This window comes from Octopus bimaculoides, chromosome 12 (genome assembly GCF_046866305.1).
Source record: "Octopus bimaculoides isolate indiv1 chromosome 12, ASM4686630v1, whole genome shotgun sequence".
Taxonomy (NCBI): Eukaryota; Metazoa; Mollusca; class Cephalopoda; order Octopoda; family Octopodidae; genus Octopus; species Octopus bimaculoides.
Window position 1 is genome coordinate 67,484,084 of NC_142939.1, and position 20,884 is coordinate 67,504,967.

At 35.6% G+C, this 20,884-nt stretch overlaps 1 protein-coding gene across 11 annotated transcripts in view; it reads left to right on the forward strand.

Annotated features, from left to right (window-relative positions):
* Positions 1-20,884, forward strand: part of LOC106884484 (uncharacterized) — a 249,654-nt gene that overhangs the window by 152,806 nt on the left and 75,964 nt on the right. For 8 of the 11 annotated variants that reach the window (XM_089361253.1, XM_052972233.2, XM_089361258.1 and 5 more), the window contains one exon: positions 7,785-7,817. The exons of 1 other annotated variant lie outside the window; for it this stretch is intronic. In XM_089361253.1, coding sequence (XP_089217379.1) covers positions 7,785-7,817 — 33 coding nt within the window. Of the gene's footprint in view, positions 1-7,784; positions 7,818-18,121; positions 18,490-20,884 lie in introns of those variants that run through there. 2 more of the 11 variants (XR_016243894.1, XM_089361263.1) reach the window with 1 other exon arrangement.

Consider the following 20,884-nt stretch of genomic DNA (forward strand, 5'->3'; position numbering starts at 1 on the left):
TGTTTTGTTAGTCTGCACATGCTTTATTACTACTTCGTTGTCTAGTAATTGTTGAGAGGTTATAAAATGCCATTCTGTATATGAAGGATAGTGATGGTGCCTGACTTAGTGGTTAAGTGATGGTGCCTGACTTAGTGGTTAGGGTATTCTGCTCACCATTGTAAGGCCAAAAGTTTGATTCCTGCTGGTGCAAGATACTTTATCTCAGGTTGTCCCAGTCCACTTGGCTAACAAAAATGAGCTGTACCAGTAACGCAAATGGCCAGCCTTGTCACTACTTTGAGGGTATGCGTGTCTGGGAAGTGCTCAGTCACTTAAATGTTAATTTCACACGGAGGTTGTTCCACTGATCGGATCAACTGGAACATTTTTCGTAGCTGATGGAGTGCTAGTGAGTTATATGAAGGAGAAACGTAGCTAATTTTTACCATCAGATACAGTTGAACTGTCATGTTTAGAACAAAAAAACAACAATTGTGATAATCTTTTCTCTGTTCTAGTTCCCTAATAATAATATCTATTTAGCTGTGTTGTGGCCTTGAGTCATTGACCCCTATTTTCTTTGGTGTTTCCCTCTTTCATTATTGTGTTGACATCTAATCTACTCCCTACTCAATGTAACTAATCACTTGTTTATTTTCTTTGCAGTTCATTTCTGGGGTAACTACAACAGTTTTATATTATTGTTTAAATGTTTTCTTTGTGTTTAACCCATAAACTTACTAATTTTAGTTTTGTGACTAATATTTAAAAAAAAAAAAAAAATTATTCAACACTGCTGTCAGAAAGTTAACAAAGCAAAAATGAATAATTTTTGTAAAAACTCAAGTTTATTGTCTTTTTTTTTTAATCTTTGATAAAATATTACGTATTTATTTTTTTCAGCTTGGTTGGTTTGATCTAATTCCTCCAAATGTTGGCTAATATAAACTGGTCTAACTTAAATCTTGGCTTAATGTAAACTGAAGAAATCTTTAGGAATAATATAATAATGGTTCAAAAGTAGTTTGGAAAAGGCAACCCCCCACCCCAAAAAACCTTAAAAGGAAATGTAACACACACACAGCATTGTCATCACCATTTACCTTTCACTTCCCCATATTTGCATGAGGCAGATAGAATTTGTTGAGGCATGTTTTTTTTACGGCTGGATACCTTTCCTGTCTCCAATCCTCATGTAGTTCCAAACAAGGTAACCCTTCCTTTTGGCTCGTCATGTTTTTCATAGAAGACTGGAAATGAATGGCATCACTTGTAGGGTTGTGCTTCTTATTTGCAATCATCTCATGATATCAAGACAAAGGTACACACATATATATGGGAGGGGTTTCGTTCAGTTTCTGCCTGCTAGATTTAATCAGAAGGGTTTGGTCAACCTGGGGTTATAGAAGACATTTGCCCAAGATGTACAGTGGGACTGAACCTGAGACCACGTGTTTGAGAAACAAGCTTCCTGACCACACACACACACACACACACATCTATATCATATGTACACACACACACTTTATGGGGTATTTAATTTCTAATTAATTGAAATGGTAGCAATAACTGATCATATTAAAAGTTTTTAGTTGCAAAGTTACATAATTTCAATTGTCTTCATGAAAAGATTTCTTGAGTCTGGAATATATTTTTTATTTATCTGTTTATTTACTATCATATGATATTCTTCCTGTCTGGAATTCTGAGACTAAAATTGTATTGATTGAAAAAAATTCAATTAATCAATTAATTGACCACTTTTTCAGATTTTTACATGTTTATAAGCTGTTTAGTTCTATTATTTTTTTTCGCAACATCATATATTTAATATTTTTGTTTGCTTAGTTAACTTTTCATAAATATGACAGTTTTTTTTTCAGTGTTTAAAACAATGTTTATTTTTTAAAATTAAATTTATGCATGAATGTTTTAAATTGTGATGTAATTTTTCTCACTGGAAATTCAATGAAATTTGTGGATTTTGTATTCGTATGCTTTTGATGGAAGTGCATTGTCTGTGTGGTCCAAAGAATTATGTCCCTGTCCCCCTTCCATAAGTCAAATTTGTCAATAAGCATTTTAATTATACGTCTAAATAAATCTGGCCTAAATTAATTTTAGAATTGTTTGAATTATGAACTAATCTAGTTTATTTGATCAAAAATATTTACTTTGTTTCTAAACAGCCAACCTGTTCTTGTATGATTGACTAGATATGAAGGTATGGTTGATATGTGAATGGGAGGGAGGGGACCTCAGAAATACTGAGTAATAATTGGTTGTACTGGATAACACTCAACACTTTTAGTAAATATTTTCATGGATTTACTTTTGATAAAAATGAAGAGATTTAATCGTTTTAAAAACTTCACTGCTAACCTAAGCCAGACATAGTTATTTCATATCTTTGTGTTACAGAATATAAGCATTGCTTCAAGATAGCATTAATGTGGAAAATTGTTGGTGACAGTTTTGGTATTTTGGTGGAAGTTGCTTTTAAAAATAATGAATTTTTTTTGTTCCACTTCAATAAGAGTTTACTGGTTAAACTAAATTATTACTGTTATTATTTCACTGGGTTCTTTCAAGCAAATCTTAGTCTTGTTAATTAACCAATCTTCAAGTTCAGCTTGTCTAACCCTGACATTATGTTGTCCAAATTCTTTAGTTCTGTTCTCATCAAATCTGTATGTTGTACTGACTGCTCTGCAATACATTCCTAGACCCTACAAACTGGAGTAGTTAAGCTGGATGTATATGTATGAGTTTCTTTGTGTTTAAGGAAGGTCTGATGGATATAGTTTTCACTGTTGAACAGAAAGTAAATCCAGGGTATCTCCTGAATGTTTATAACTTAGCTGTGATTATAATGATCAATTGATTCTTTCTTTAAAACCGTTAATCTGGTTTAATCTACTTAAGATTTCACATTACTAAATATTACCATCACATTATCTACCTTTATGTATTTGCATTATATTTCAGTCATTATAATGTTGACTTACTTTAATTTTAAATTTAAGGAGGAACAAGAGTGTCTTGTAACCTATTTTTAGTGTCCCTGTGATTGGTGGGAAGACGGGAGAAAATTAGCCTCAGACTGGAGGCCTGGTCCCTAAAATTTGCAATGGAGTGGACTCTGTTTAAACTATCCAAGGGCCTGTTGGCTGTTAGACCATATCATGGATTAAGCATGTCCTTCCCAAAACAAGAATGACTTCTCCAGTAGGCTCTTACATTGTGTGTCGACCAAATTTCATTCATTGGGCTGTGGTAGAAGACATTTGCACAAGATGCTGCAGAGTGGAATTGTACCCGAAGCCACATTGTTGGGAAGTAAACTTCTTAAACACAGTCATGCATGCATCCACTTCACAAGACACACACTCTCTCTCTCTCTCTCACCCCTTCTCTTTCATTCTTTGTTTTTGGCTGGTTTTCAGCTGAGAATGTCTTGAATGTGATTACTAAGTGCCATAGACATGAATCATTGTAAAGAATATATTCTGAAGGACAACACTGAATAATAAGAGAGCGCAAGACAAAAGCTGACAGCGAAGGAATCTTAGAATATGTTTTATTGTTAATTCTATCAGGTAAACAAATACCTGCATGTAAGTCTTATGGTTGAGGGTCAACTTAGATTTATTGACATTTGGTAAAATAAAGAGTTCAGTCATTCTAAACAAATGTGCATTACTGACCTATATTTGGAAATGGCAAATACAGTTTCCTTTTTGAGACGAAATTAAAGAAGTAAAAAGGTACCTTTGTGACATCTGATGTTTTAATATTAAATTGAAGTCCAAAAGGTGAGCTGCCAGGTAAGGTATTTTGCAGCATTTAGTCCGTCTTTATATTTCTGAGTTTAAATTTCACCAACGTTGACTTTGTATTCCATCCTTCCAGGAGTGACAGAAAATAAGTACAAGTTGAGTGCTGGGGATGATGGAATTAGCTTACTCCTCCCCTGAAATTGCTGGCTTTGTGCCAAAATTTAAAACCAAAATTTAATTCAAAGTCCTAACTTAAATTTTAAATTTAACTACTCTCTAATAAGATGATGCAATTTCAGTGTCGTCATACTGTTTAGATAATGCCACTTTGTCTCTCTTTGATGAACCTCTATATGATTGTTTGACCTGTTAGAATTACCAGTCAAAAACCCTTTAATGCATTCGAGAAAACTGTCCAAGCTAGTGATGGGTGGATTGTCTTTGATAAAAGAAATCTGCACATTGAGGCTATTCCAGGCACTAAAGCACAACATTCTTTAATTTGATACAACAGTCTTTTATGAATTCAATGAACCTTTCTATACAATATATATATATATATACAGTACTGACTGTATTCATCATTGTCACCTTATGTCTGTTTACCTATGCTGGCATGAGTCGGGCAAGTCTCAACTGTGTCTCTTACCACTTGTGACTATCTTTTGTCACCTGATACAGCAACAACAAAGAAAACAGCAACAGGATACTCTCTTCCTGTGTATGTTCTGATATCTTTGGTGTAGTTTTTTACAGCTAGATGTCCTTCCTACCACCAAACCTGTATAGCATGATCTGCAGACATTTTTTTCATGTTACCAGCACTTGAGAGGCTGCCCTTAATGAGACAACCCCCCCCCCCACTCTCTGCTGCATGTTTTCAACAAATGTTTGTCTTGGGAATTGACACCTTTACAGTTGTGTCTGCTGCCTTTGGTATTAACCAGTGTTGTAAGCATGGAATGATTAAAATCTTATAATTTTGTCAGCTAAGATAAGCTATTGCTTTTCTCTTGTTTTTATTGAAACTCTACAAAGAACTTCCACCTTTAACCACTCAGCTCCTTCAATGTCAGAACAATTAAACTAAATGTCAATATTGTTTGTGATAACCAAGTTTTGCTTTTATTTCTGTTGGCACAGAACTTGAGCTTCTAGCAAACTTTTCGAAAGTGTACAGCCAATGTTTACCCACTGTTTTCTACTGAACTCATCAAATTCCTAATGTAAATAAAAATTTGGGGATCTAGATAGATATCTCTGTAAGGGTGGACAGTCTTGCAATGCAGTGTCTTTCAATTCTTTCATAGCAGGAAGTTTCAGTGCTTTGCCCATCACAACTTTTCATTGCTCTACCTCTTCTGTTGTTGTCAATCCATGAAACATTTTTCAATCACACCCACCCGCACATGCATCTCACTTACCTCCTTTTCTAGCCCTCATCTTTCGCCTGTAAAACACCATTCCACACACCTCCACTTTATTCATTTCCATTTTAATTCACCATGTTGCTTTTGCTGTAAAACCCATCGCTTTTCATGTAACCTTTTGTTTTTCTTCTTCAACGTTGCCAATGAAGGACCACCACCACCACCATCCAAAACATAAAATTCTCTTCTGTCACATTCTCAAATTATATATTGTGTACTTTCGTACACTTTGTTTTTTTTGTTTTTTTCAATCTTTTTTTTTTTTTAAATTTAATATTGACATAGGTTACAATATCATGTGTAATGGACTGCTCAAATTAATGTAGTAAAACTCTTAAAGTCTTTATAATAATAATAATAATAATAATAATAAGTGGTCACTACAATAACTTCCTGGCCAAAGCTATTCCAACCACAACCATCTTGTCTTAAATTTTTGCAGGCTTTGTGTATTTTGGACTACACTATTCAGTGTATTCTTTTTTGTAAAGAAGATAGGGTGTGATTTGAAGGACATTCGACTGCTATGTCTTGTAGACTGAGTGACCATATAGAGATTCTTTACAGGTATTGGTTGGTTGGTTGGCCAAAGCACCATAATTTCTCTTGTGCTGTTTTTATCTGTCATCCTTAGATACAAGTGGCTTCAAAATTTTATGATTGCATTGTCAATGGAAGTATGAGGGGTGGTGTTGGAAAGGAGAAACCTTAGGAATGGTATCATTTCGTCTAATTCTGGAACATTGAAATAAATAGAATGAAGCAGATTTTTTTTTTCTTTTGGTTGAAATCAATGGATTGCAGGAGAGATTCTTTCCAATGAATCTGAAGATAATTTGTGATTTAATCTACTTTTTGGGTAGATTTTATAGTAGGAATATGTTGGATTAGATTTAGGAATAGATCAAACCATGGTCTTGAAAAGGTAAGGTGGTGGTGGGGGTAACAAAAACAAAGGAAAATAACCCCTAAACAAACCCCAAAAAGCAAATGCCTACCTTTTCATTCCTCTTGTATGAGAGTGTCAAATTTGGTGACAGTATAAAATATGATGAGGTATTTCTGCTGAGTTGTTTAAATAAATAATTAACAGATCTACTAGTAGCTTCTAGATCATGCCATTTATTATTCCAGTGTCATATTAGTTGACTCAAGTCCTTTTAATATGCCATTTCCTACTTTACTCCATCATCTCCACCCCTCTTTCATTTGCCATTGTTTCATTTGAAGATCATTTAGTTAAAGCCAATAGACTCTTGATTGTACTCAGGCTTCTCGTTTTCTCTTAATGTTTATTTAATAGTTTAGAAAATCCTGTTTTAAGCTGTTGGTTAATTTTAGAAGTTATTTAAACCTACCTCTTGTACAGATTAGCATTTTAATTGTGTTAAGATGACCCATCATGCTTAAATATCATGCCAAAACTTTAAAATGCCACACACAGAACTGCACAGACAGATATGTTTATGGCTGCTTCTAGTTTTCCATTAACTTCTCAATTAAAAACATATGTTGAATGTTTAGTTCATAACAGTGACTGTTGTAGTCAATATAGCAAATAGTTTATTCTTTTAAGTCTAACCACACACATCTACAAATGGTTAAAGTAGACAGTGTTCACACACACAATAACTGTCTCTGAATAGATACAGCATGTTTTATTTGAATCGAGTTGAACTGGAGTTTAAGGAAGACTCTAACCTAGAATCTGTAATTCAGATCTTTAGTCATTTAATTAATCAAAACTTAATTTTAAAAATTTTTTGTTACAATATTTCTGTTGAGGTACACTGCTTTTGTTTTAATTAATTTTGAAAATAATGAAGAATTTAGTAAAATAACTTTGTTATTATCAAGCTGGTATTTGGAACATGAAATTTTGATGGAAGGTTTTAATTCAGATTGCATTAAACATTGTATATCACAGAACCAGAGTAGACTGTTGTGTTGACGGTCTTTGTGAATGTAAATAATTGTAGAATATATGGCTGTCCCTCTGTTAAGAAAGCTCAATTGATGTGTTGCAAGAGAATGTTGTGCAGGTTCCAAATTGCAGATAATCATTGGCAGCAATGGCAGCAATAAGAATTTCTATATCATTTGTTTTTAAGATTAAAGATAAATACAGGGAGGGAGAAGGAACGTTCCCTTTTGGACTATTCAGATAGCTTGTCACTTGCCCCACCTACACAAGTGGAAATACACCTAACTTTACCCATCTCCATAGACGAGTAACATATAGTTTCTCTTTCTCTCTCTCCCACCTCTCTCCCCTTCTCACACACACTGTTATATGATGTGATATAAATAAATAAAGGCAAGGTATTGGATGACTTGAAAAGACTATTTACATTCAGATCCTGGTGTTGATAACAATAAGTATGATTTTGATCACCAGGATAATTTTATTATGATTTGCCTTTCAGCTGTACATGTGCCATATTTTTTCACTGTTGGTGTGTGTGTGTGTGTGTGTGTCGTCTGTCTCTTGGTTGGGCCTGTTGTATGTGTGTATGTGTGTACATGTGTATGTACACATGTATATGAATAGTAGTGTAAGAAGATAAAAACTTTAATCTGATTTCTTTTTCAGAACTTGAGCTCTGGAATATCCAATACCATGACGGTAGATTTCTTCAATTTGTTTTGTTCTTTTAGCATTTTGTAGATTAGTTTTTCTTCTTTTTCTTCATAGTTGTTGTACCATTGTTGTTTTCTTCCTCCTCGTTCTCTTCCCTTTTTCTATGCTCATTTTCTTCTCTCTGTTCTCTTCTCTTTCATCCATGCAGCATGTTCTTTCATGCATGACTATTAGTTCAGCTTGTAACCTATAATCTATTACTAATGCTAACATCCTTTCTGAGAGACATCAATTTGCTCTTGTTTTACACGAATGCTGAAATTGGTTCTCTCTCTCTCTCTCACACACACACTGTATTTTTCGCTTGGTCTGAGTGCTGGGGCTGTGTACTTTGAGCTCCAACACAGCTCTTGTTTCTCCTTAACCTTTCTTTCAGATGATTTCCGCTGCCAGTTCCGAGTGCCTCCTCCTCTTACCTTTTTCCCACTGGAAAGCTGCACAGATAACCAAACAACTAACACTAGAGTTGTTTCCCCTGCTTCCATGTTCTTGTCTCTCACCCACACGTAAACAATTTACTGAATGAAAGCATCAACAACGAGAGTGGTGATGATTGGAAGAACTAATAGATTCTCAGCTAAAATACTTCCTCATTCAAATCCTGTCCAGGTGGATTTTGCTATCATTCTGATATCAGTTAACTATTTTGGGTGATGGTGGTGGATTATCTCTACCTGTGGAGATGGAGCTCCAGTATGATCGATGTCTATTTGAAACTATGTTCTTGCTTTCTACATCTTGCTATAACATACTTCATCACAAGCCAATAAACAAGCCTCTTTGTGCTCACCTCTCTTGCTAGACATAGCAGACAAATCTGCCTGCCTGCCTGCTTGCTTGCCTTTCTGTCTGTGTGTCACTCACTAATTTTAAAACGTCTTCTTCATCCTCTCCATTAATTTGGATGGGGACAGTTTTCTTGTCTGTCTGATTCAATTTACTCTCACCTTTTTTCTCCCTTACTCTCTCTCTCTCTCTCTCTTTGTCCTCTCTCTTTCCTTCTCTCTCATATTCTAACTCACACTTCACTCTAAGGCATTCTCCTTTCATATTTGTTGAGTGTTGACAAAAGCCTCTCTCAATAATAAATCTCCCAGTTGTAGTGTAATGTTAAATGTCTTATGTAGCAAGAATGTACATCATTAATCTTTCCAAATCCTCTCTGAATACTGACCAAATCCTCCTGTTTAACAAGTTATAATTAATTTTTTCTCTCAAAAAAAAAACTTTCTTCCATTTCCCTCACGTGGAACAAGTGACTCATTTTTTAATATCTTCATCTTGTTGTTCTTGACAGATAAACCATTGACTAACAAACATTACATGTCTCTTCAGTTCTCCACATTTGATTGCCTTCTGACATTCCTCTTGACATGCCATGAAATTCGATAATTCTTCAATGTTTTGTAGCCACAGTTTGCAACCATTTTAGCTACAATTGTGAAAGCAATGCTAATTTTTCATTTTCTTTTCCATCATGCCTCAGTCATGTTGGCATGTTATATTACCACTACAACCACAAATGCATTTGTTATTGCTACTGTTGTTGTTGTTGTTTTTATCTCTACCTTCTCTTCTTTTTAGACAATAACCTGATTAATTGCCTGCATTTTTTTTTTTATTTATTTCTAGTTGCAGTTGCTTTTGATTTTCTTTTTAAACAAAAAACATTTATGTCTGTCCTTGTGACTGGTGAAACCCGAACTACAGTAACCCCGCTCTCTCTCTCTCTCTCCAATGGATAATTTTTTTATTTTTGTATAAAAAAAATCTGCATTTTTATATTTTAAATTTCTTTCTTATGCCGGTTTCTTTGTTTTGTTTGTATAATTAAGAGGAAATTAAAACAATACACAAGTATATTGAGAAGAAAATAACAAGTGAGTATTTTCTGTTTCACTTGCTGGATCTGTCAGAAGGGGCAGTACCTCTGACTTTTGTAGGGCCTCCAAGATTAGCATGCTATTATTGTTCCACTTAAACTGTTGTAAATCAACCCCTGATGGAAAGATATGGACAGGGGGTTCCACAGGGGTCAGGGCTTTGGAATGAACTGGAATGAATCTTGACATTAACAGTATAGTGTTCAGTAAACATTTCCCCCGATGTATTCTTCACTCCTTTTTCTGTGCAGTAAGAACTTGGATCAAGTCTTCATAAAAGAAGGTAGACTAGACAGTAATTAATAATTTAATTACAATGATAACAAATAGAAGATACTTTTTATAATATTATTGTTTGTTTTTGTTGTTGTTGTAACCATTTCCCCTTTTTATATTGAAGAGAATTTTAGTTTAACATTTTTGGGCTGATTCCTCTGTGTGTCACTTGCTGCTGTTAGTACTGAACTGTATGTTCCCATGGGACTAAGATTACACTTAGAGAAGGAAATGAGAAAGGAACACGGTTTTCTAATACTTTGAAACACTTTGTGGGGTTTTGTTTTGTTCACCAGATTTAATTGTTATGGTTTGAAATGTAAACTATTTTGGGCCAATATTGGAATCACAAGTCTGGTTCTTGGTCAGATACTCAACAGCTTCACTTTCCTGAAAGAAAATATCTTTTGATTGGGATTTGTTGTGAGAATTTGAGAAAGTTGTGAAACCTTAGAGGACACAAATTAATCAATGATGTAGAGAGTGGATTTTTTTTTTTTCAGCAGACCTAACGGACACACACACACACAAAACTAAATAGGATTGAAGAACAATGTAATAATGTTTATATTGGTTGTTGTTGTGGTTGTGGTGGTGTTGGTGGTTTGTGATATTTAGATCATTCCAGTCTTTGTTATTCTGAATCCATTCTACTAATATTGTTTATAGAATATTGATTTCTTTGGATAAACTTGAAAGCCAATTCTTGTAGGTTGGTGGTGCAAGTCTACAGTTGACTGGTCCAGTATCAGTATATTACTGATAATTATTTTGTATTGACCTCAGAGAGACGGCAATGTTTGTGGTTATAATAGCAGCAGCAGCAGTGACAATAGTAGTAGTAGTAGTAAGATTACACACAGTGAAACTCTGCTAATTCAGACCATCTGCCACCAGTCTCAGGATATTGCTTATGCGGTTGATTAGGGACATATTTTGTAGGAGGTGGGTTAATTGATTAAACTGACCAATTAGTGATGTTTATGTTGGATGAAAGGTGGGCAAGCGAACATGGAATTTGAACTTTGGAACGGTGAAGCAGTGAATGTAAAATGTCTGTTCTAGGTGGTTCTCAACCAGGGTCCATATGGCCCCTGTGGGTCTACATAAGATTTTATTAGGGAAATTAGGAGGCCAGAAATTGGGGCTGGTAAAAATCGTAGAAATTCTCCGGCCAACCACTCCTGACTCTTTCTGGAGGCATGACATACAGCTGAATCCCACTGCCACACATACGTCCTTCCAGCAGCAACCCTCTCTAGCCATGTATTGACCACAGTCCCCAGCAACTTCTCATAGCTCTCTGAACTGAGCTTAAGGCCCTGTTCGAAGATGTGGTATGAACTCCAGCATGCAAACGCAGTCTGAACACCTGCTGTGACCCTTCCTGTTGGTCACAGCTTCAAAGTCTCTGTTGCAGTTGTCAGTGTCCTGTCTTACAGTGTTCACAGAGCATTGAGCTGCAGTCATAATGTTGGCATTTTGATACCCAGTGGTGTCAATAAAGTAACAATGGAGGCTTCATAAGAGGCCACTGAGAAAGATAGATATATAGTGTTGCTATTTATTAAGATAAGTAAAGATGTGTTGTTTTATAGAGAAATAACCAGTCAAGCGATACATACCTGACACGGTTAAAGATTGTGATCAACAGTGAGGAATTATGAGATATTGAGAACGTGATGTATATTAGCTGAGGGGAAACAAGTTGTAGAGGGAATTGTGATATGTAATAACCCCAACTTGGGGGTGTTCAAAGATCAGCTTGCTTTTGTTGGTGTTTATGTATATTAGAATAGTTTTGTTTGGCTGTGAAAGGCAGGGATGAGAGTTACTGATGTAAATTGAATGAAACAAGATAGGTGAAGGATATTCAATTGTTGTCTGAAATAAATTGATTTGTGTATCTGATGGCAAACAGACACCAGGACATTGATTATCATGATAATATAAACATTAGCCTAGAATACTGAGCACAAAAACAGGAGCAGGGGAGGGGGAGTGCCTTGGTTATGCTTTCATGAAAAGCTATATGTACTACATAAAAACTTTGCATAACATGAAAAAAATTAGTAATGGGAATTAGTGAATCATAATATTTTTAAGGACAATGTTAACGAAAATATCCAACAGGTGTTAAGTGTGTGTGCGTGTGCATGCATTGCAGGAGTGTTTGTGCATATAATAATTGGTGAATTGATCTCATCGTTTCAGTTTCTATCTGTAATTACTTTCCATGATTATTTTTCACCATTATATTCCTACAGATATAACATATCATTAGCTCTTATAGTACTACATATACGTCTTTAACCATTATATTACTACATATAATATATATATATATATATATATATATATATATATATATATATATATATACATAGCCATTATATTTCTAAATATATATCTTTAACCGTTACATTCTTGGAACTCACAAAATTTATTCATGTTAGGATTTCAATGCTTAATCATTTGGCCACAATTTACTTGACAATCTGAGTGCATACTGTCCCAAGATAGTCATAGTATTCAAAGCAATCAGAAGAGCTTTGTATCACTGACTCTGGACAATACTATCTCAGGAATAACACTCTATGGTATTAGCAGTGTGTAGTTACTGTCTCTCCAGTAACACTGTATGATGCCACATGGCACCATGTAGACAAAGCACCAGTGCTGATTTGACATAAAAATCATCCATGCTGGCACCACATAGAAGGCACCTTTGCTGGTGCCACTTAGAAAGCTTCCATGCTGGCAGCATGTAAAAAGCACCTGTACTGGTGCCATGTAAGAAGCACCTGTATTGGTACCACATAAAAGGTGCCCATGTTGGTAACATGTCAAAAGGACCCATGTTGGTGTCATGTAAAAAAAACACTTGTGCTGGCACCATGTAAAAAGTAGCCATACTGGTGCAATGTAAGAAAAGCTTCCATGCTATTACCATGTAAAAAGTACCCAGTACACTCTGTAAAGTGGTTGGCATTAGGAAGGGCATCCAGCTGTAGAAACCATGCCAAAACAGAAGGCTGGAGCCTGGTGCACCCCCCCCCCCCCCCCCCCGGCTTGCCAGCTCCTGTCAAACCATTCAACCCATGCTAAGATGGAAAACAGATATTTGATGATGATGATGATGACTGCCATATGACCAATCACACAATACAGAATTAACACTGTATACTGCTGTGCCACAATAACAGTATAGTGTTTATTGCTGAGTTAGCAATAACACTACATTATGTCAACTATAGTGGAACCTTGGTTTACAAGTGCCTCTCATGAACAAATCAGTTGGAACAATTATTCAAACATAAAATGTCTCGGGTGACAAATGAGTGTCTCATGTACTGAACATGTAATCCACCAACAACAGTTGGTAACAAGCTGGGAGTATTGGCAGGAGAATGTCAATTGCTGTCTAGCTTCTGCTTAGTGCACATCCCTGCTTGAATTCACTGTGCCCACCTCTCTTGAATTTCCTATGAGAAAAACAAGTTTTGGTTTACAGACATTTTGGGTGATGAACAGCCTTCAGGAACAAATTAAATTCGTAATCTGAGATTCCACTGTGTATATTGCTGTCCCAGTAATAGTCTTATATAATTAGTTATGTACTTTCGAGTTATTTCTTCTATTCCACCATGCTCTCTACAATCAACCACTCTAGATATGAATTTTTAGTTATGGAATTTCTCTTTTACTCTTTCTCCTACATATCTAGACCTACACATTTTTTCGTTGTATTGTAAAATAATGTTTGACACTGTTCACACATGCATGCACGCGTGCACGCGCACACACACACACACATATGCACGCACACACAATGTTAAGTGGCCAGAAGAACAATCCATTTGGTACTAATAACAATTTGCTTCAAAAACTTAAGTACACACTCAGTCATAATACATGCTTTGTACACTACAATAATATGGAAATATAGAATGACTTTGATATTTACAAATAGTCTTAGTCCCATGGTGATCGTTTCTTTATTTCGATTACCAATATTTGTTCTGTGTTGACCTATTCTTTATTTGTTATCAACTGCTGATGTTTTTGATATTTTTGATTGGTCCATCAACCCAGGTCATATCACTTTCTTGATCCTCACTTTATTTGAAAAGTCATGTATAGGGAAAATCTTTAATCTTCATCTATCATCCTTTTCCAATGCAACAAAAGTTTATTTTATCAATATATACAGTACAATACTCCTCGTTTTTCAGATATTCTAAAAAAAATCTCAGTTCTTAAATTATTCTAACATTATTCTTCGTCTTTACTATATTCATCAATTACATACCATTTTGAAACACGTCCGTTTCTTTATTTAGAATTTACTCATTGCAACATTAAGTTAACATTAATTTACCAACACTTAGAAATTAATTTCTTATTGCATGCTCAATTTGTAAAGGAAAATCGTAGATGATTGTGATAGAAGCTGGTATTTTGTGCTAAAAGTTTGTACCTACCAAAGACATAAGTTTGTTCTTTTTTGCATTTAGATTTGGAAGATAATGTTACTAAAATTGTTGCAGCTGTATTTTAAAACTTCTTATAATGTTTTCCTGAAATTTGAAATAAAGTTTACTTCCTCAGAATCACATTTTCCTTGGCTGAAATTTTTGCTGGTCCAGTCCCTTTAGATGAACCATATCTTCATGAAATAATATTCATGCCAATCAACTGTGACATCGTTGTATAGGTTGTTAACATTACATACAAAACTCATTTTGTATGAAATGTTGTGAAGGCAAATTCTTTTTCCTGTTGCTTCTAATGACACACTTAACACAATTATAATTAAACACACACCCTTCCTTACACAAGTACAGACTCTCCAATATACAGACCTTCTCCCTCACATACATACACATGATTTATTAACAGAAAAATATGAGCCGCTTTCTGTTACAGATATTTTAACTTCCTTTTTGTTAGTTTTGAAGGCTTGAATTTTTAAGAAAGTTTTTATTTTAAAAATTTCCTTTTTATTCGACTATGAAATGAAGGCCTTTAAATAATTTGAATTTCAATCCCAAATGAAAGAATCCATGCCTTATTTTTACCCTTTTGTTGTCTTGTTTTTCTGTTAATGATAAAAGCTTGTGTCGACAATATGAATATATTTTTGCATCCATCAGTGAGTCAGTGAGAGAGTCTCTGTGTATTTGGTTGGTCAGCTAGAAATAGTAGCTAAATTCCTGTAAACCACACTCTACCACACATGCTTGTAAACTGCTATTCCAGTCATAACTGGGACATCTTTCTTCACAGGCCTCATTTGAACCTGAAATTGGAGGAAGTGTTGTATCTTCAAACCAGACACCTGGTCTCAATGTTGGTGAAACAGTGGATTCTTCAAAAGTAATCAAAGGTGTTGGGGTGGAGCTGGGTGACACACAAAGTCTAAAGCTACAGTTCATATGATAGGATTCTACACATTTTCCATCTACTCAATTCCATTTGCAAGATATTGGTTAACCTAAGGCAATGGCAGCAAAAACTTGCCCAAAATTCTGTGTAGTGGGATTTAATCTAGAATCACATGCTTTCTCTATCCTTGGTATCTAAGAATCATGTTTTATTGTAGCTTTCACAGTTATTGGTATTGTCTTCCTATAAAATAGCTAAAGACTTACAAAGTTATATTATTTAGTACAATTATGGTCTTTATTCAAATTCGTTTCCTTCTACTGGCATCTCTCTTCTATTGTTCTGCATCTAAAAAATAAACTATTTTTTCCTTCTATTATAATATAATATAATATAATATAATATACTAAGTCATCAATCCATGCTCACTGGACTGTTTTTAAATGAGGTGTCGCAGTATTATCTCTTTTATGATAGCAATACATTGGTTGTGATATTAATAACATGAAAATAAATTTCTAAAAATTCTAAAATAAAATCAACGTATTTAAGATATATACTGAGACTGCTGGGGGGGGGGGGAATTACTTGAAAAATCACATTTAAAGCATAATAACATTTAGTAGTATAATGTAATATGTTATGAGTTGTGGTAATGTGTTACATAAGGTCTGTGATGGCTTGGATCAATAAAATTGATGAATCCAGTGCAGCAATGCAAAGAAAACTGAAGAGCAGATTGCAGTTTCATTAAATAGAATGTAGAGGTTGGTAAAAGGGCTAGAATAATAGGGGGGTAGCTAGGAAAATATTAACCAAATTGGATGGGATGATACTCGTACTAAAGAGCTTGAATGTTTGATAGAATCATAAGTACTAATGTGTTCTGTTATATTCCAGAGAGCATCAAATAACAGCTTTTCTGGTCGCATAAAAACCTGCCTTTGACTGCTGATATCTTGTAAATGGTGGCAAGAGATTCTAAATCTATCAAAGATCCAGTTTTTTGCAGGAAGAAAGGGTAATAGATAATAGATGATACTATTCAATTTGGTTCAATCATTAGATTGTGGCCATGCTGGAGCACTGCCATTTAATCAAATAGATCAATGCTGATCATCTCTAGTGTCATCTGTTACTTTCACTTCCTAAACATGCAGCCTTTTATTTCATTGGGGTGTAAAAAAGAGAAGAAAAGAGGCTTTAATTCTGTGCTAGTGTATTATTATAAATGTGATAATGTTGGTATTTTACATAGATATAAAGTCTCAAAGCCTTAGAAGACAGGTAGGATGTGGTGACAACCATGTCTTTCTCATTCAAGCTCCTAGTAAGCTATTTAGTTTCTAGTTGATGCAAATCAGTTTATGGCCCCATTGTTCTAGAAAATAGGTTTTTGTTTATAAATCCAATGTCATTTCATGGTAATTCCGTTTTATAGACTATTACTCCAATTCCACATCTCTTGTTTATTATTTGGTATTTTTTTAATCTTTTAGTTTTCATCTTTTTTGATTCATTAAAAGAGGCCTTTCTGAGTTTATAATAACTTAGTGGCTCACTGTCACTTATTCCTCAACCAAACTTTATTCCTATTGCTCTTGAATGATACCCCCCCCCCCCCACCAATTTAGTGGCCAACAAATATTTTAGGAATATTTATTGCCATAAATTTCAATGTAAGGAAATGCACCATCAGATCTCTGATGTCATCCTATTTAAGGAATGGCTCATTTAATAAATGTTATTAGTTCATCTCCCTCCTACCCTGTACTCCCAAATGTGAGGTGTTCTCTACTGTTGGTTCTTTACATTTTACTCAATCTACACTGGAAATATAAAGAACACTTTCTTTTTTAAAAATATATTCCAAAGTAGTTCATTTCCTGTCAACTACAGCAGAACAATGAATGGTCTTTCATTTAGTTACCCCTCTTTCTAATTGCTACCCGCTTCATATTTTTGAGCATTCGCTTTGCACATACGTGTGTGTGTGCAGACACATTCCCATAGACAGCAAGTACCCCAGTTTGTTACTCTAACAGCATACGAAACATTTCCCACCCCGCAACATTTCCTTGTAAGCTGTTTTGTGTAAGGGGGGAAAAAAAAAAGTAAAAAGGTTGCACGTGATTTAGTTAATGTTTTGAATTATTTGGCAAAGAACTATCTTTAATATTTAGTCTAAACTATTATTAGCGCGACACAACTGTATCTTTCCTGTCCTTATCATCTTCACACAGTCGTTACTTTTCGAAGATTTTCCCTCATTCAACAATCCCGTTGCTCATTGCACACTTTCAAGAGTGAGAAAAATCTGTCCCCACCACCACCAACAATTTCTTACATTTATTTTGCTCCCATAACAGATAGTATCGCCAACGTATATTTATATCTCTTCTTTCTCCACATTGATGTAGCTGAATTATCTGCACCCCCCGCCGCCCCAACTTTCACTGGGATAGCAAGCTTTTAAGTTGTTTCTTCAACTTCATATATACGTATGTGTGTATATATATATACACATACATGTGTATATATCTGTTAAATAAGTTAGTTGAAGCTCTTTCAGTCCTTTTTTTTTCTTTCTGTCTACAAGTTTATTTTCATTCCTTCTTTCCTGTCGATTTATCCCTTCTTCCCGCCGTCTTGCTTGCATCTCTCACTCCCTACTTGTTGTAACGACCGACCCCCCTCCCCGACCGCGCATCTGCTGCCATCATTCCTTGCCGCCGCTGCCGCATTATTAGCAGCAGCAGCAGCAGCAGCAGTCATATTTCCAACTAGACACTATAAACAACAGCGTGTTGTTGTTGTAGTTGCTGCTGGTTCACCAACTCCATCAGGCCTCTATACTTAATTGACACACAACAACTAAGACGACCTGTGGAAGGAAACCACGCTCGTTCCCCTTCATCCATTTACCTTTCATTTGACCCTCCTGATGCCATGGCCAGTCTTTCATCTCCTTACAATATACTTTGAACGTCCCATTTGGCTTTTTTTTTTTTAAACTCCATCCTCTCCAGTGGAAGGAATATTACCGGGAATTATTACTCTGACGGCTGGGGTTGTTTTACCCATTACATGCCATGGCCTGGTTCAAGAAGGTATGTATCCATGTCCACTCATTGACAAATACCTGTCACGTCTTTCACCCGACACCACACACACACATGAAACACGATTATATTATGATATTTCACTATTTTATAAATGAAAATATTTCTGGTGTCGTGTTTTGTTTCGACTACTGCTGTTGATGTCGATAATTCTGTTCGTTCAGCCTGTTCTATTAAGACCTTATATAAAACACGGAGCAACCTTTAGAGATGTCTTAGAATTGATGTTTTATTAAATAATATTAATGTTTTATTGCAAGAGGTTGATGGGGGGAAAACCGTTGATTAAATTAAAAGCAAACTCCCGACTGATTGTATACGGCTGTTAATATATTTATTATGTCTCTAAATTTCCGTGGCTTTAAACTGGATTCCCTGTCGCCACCTGCTTTACATGTCAGCTCTATTCTTCTTTTATTTCACACCATTTTCATCAGTTCCCTGCATCACACCACCATTAACCCAGTATATTCTCATCCCTTGTCCAGCTTCATGTGCAGAAATCATAATTAACCGAATAATAATAATAATAATAATCTAACCCTTAGCTTCCTCAATTTCTGCTGCCTGCTACATCCACTGGCAACAGACATTAAAGTACTATTAACCTACTTCCTTCCCACAACCAACAAGAACATTGTCGGAAATATATGGACCTAGCAAGGAATGGTCCCCGTCTTTGCCACGGGTTTTCAACATTTCTGGGGGAAATTTCATTCACTCCTCACGAGCTGCCATTTTTTTTAATGTTTCCAAATATGTTGCAAGTCAACCAATTTTAGTGACGTAAGTTGGTTGTCTTCGAGATGATTCTTCCACCACAATGGCAGAAAGTCTCTCTCTCGGTTTATTATTATTCTATCTCTAATATCTTCCTCCGGATTTTAAATAAAGAAGGAGCGGCTCCTCTAGTATTTTTCTGGCTGCTATACTTCCACTTCAGTCACCTGTGTTATTTCATTCACTAAATTACAGCAGCAACATCCACAGACATGGCAACTGCTGCCAGCAACTTTATCATCATCATCATCATCATCAGTTATTACTATTACAACTGCATTTGGAATATTCCTGCCTAGATTTCATCATAAGAAACCTCCATAATGACCACACAATTACCTCAGTGTTATTATCTTCATCATTAATTCTGTTCGATTTTAAAATCTCTTTGTTTCGTTTTTTCCCCTCCTCTTCTTCCTTCACGCTTGTTCCAGATCTTTTGTTTCTCCACTTGTGCCATTCCCTGGGGATAAAATGTCCCACCACACATAATACAAGAGTTACCGCCTGGAATGTAATGTCTAGAACACTCTTAGCTTTTCTAAGCCTCTGACTGTAACTGGTAAATATATTTATCCAGATTGTATAGTTTCGGGGTAGTTCCTCGTTATAATAATCTATAATTAGCTACCCCCACCACACTACCTGTTCATTTATGAGTCAACGAGAGAGCCTCGACCTGTTAGAAATAGCAGCTAAGTCACTCTACATTATTATGGTGATGCTTCAGATGAAGTAGTCCTACGTGGGTTATGTCTAAAATAGAAGCAGGACAGCCATGGTTGGAATACGTTTAATGATTGGGGCGAAACAACAACAATCTTGTTCAATATGGGCCGATATATATATTATTGTGTTACTCATCCCCCCCCACCCCAGAAATCACAATCGATCTCAATGCAATCCTATTAATCATCTCCCACATCATCGCACATTATTCACTTTCATGAAATAAACTGTTGTTTTTTTTTTGCTTTTTTTTAATTCCGTAAATATATTTTCGCACCTACGTAATTACGTTTTGTGGGGTTTAATGTCGACCTGTTAAGGAGGCCCAGCATGGGGGGTACTTTCGTTGTCGTCTGTATCCTAAGTACATGAGGTTGAAAATAAGCCCATGCTTGGCTTTTTACACACACACACACACACACACCAACACACACACCAACACACTGTGTGGAAGTGTCTCAGCATGGCAGTACTCTCGCACCGAGGTACTTGTTGGGATTGTCGTGAAAGGTATGTGTGTGTGTATGTGCATGCATCTACATATGTGTATGTTAAGACCTATCCTAGCAGGGGTTTACTTTCAACTTCATGTACCGAGGATTGTCTTGTGTATTTATACATACATTATGCATATATTGGTGCGTGTATGTGTGTGTGTGTATATATATATATATATATATATATACATACACACACACATTTATGTGCGCTCGCTCACAATACATAAAGTGTTTGTCGAGGCACACCACTTCCGGTTGACATTTTCCAATTAAACCTGTTCTCTTTATCAACTCTGTGATTCAGAGCTGATAGCTTGTCCTTCAAATTAACCGTCGAGCTGACCATGTGACTTGGTCACAGCCATACTGTACTA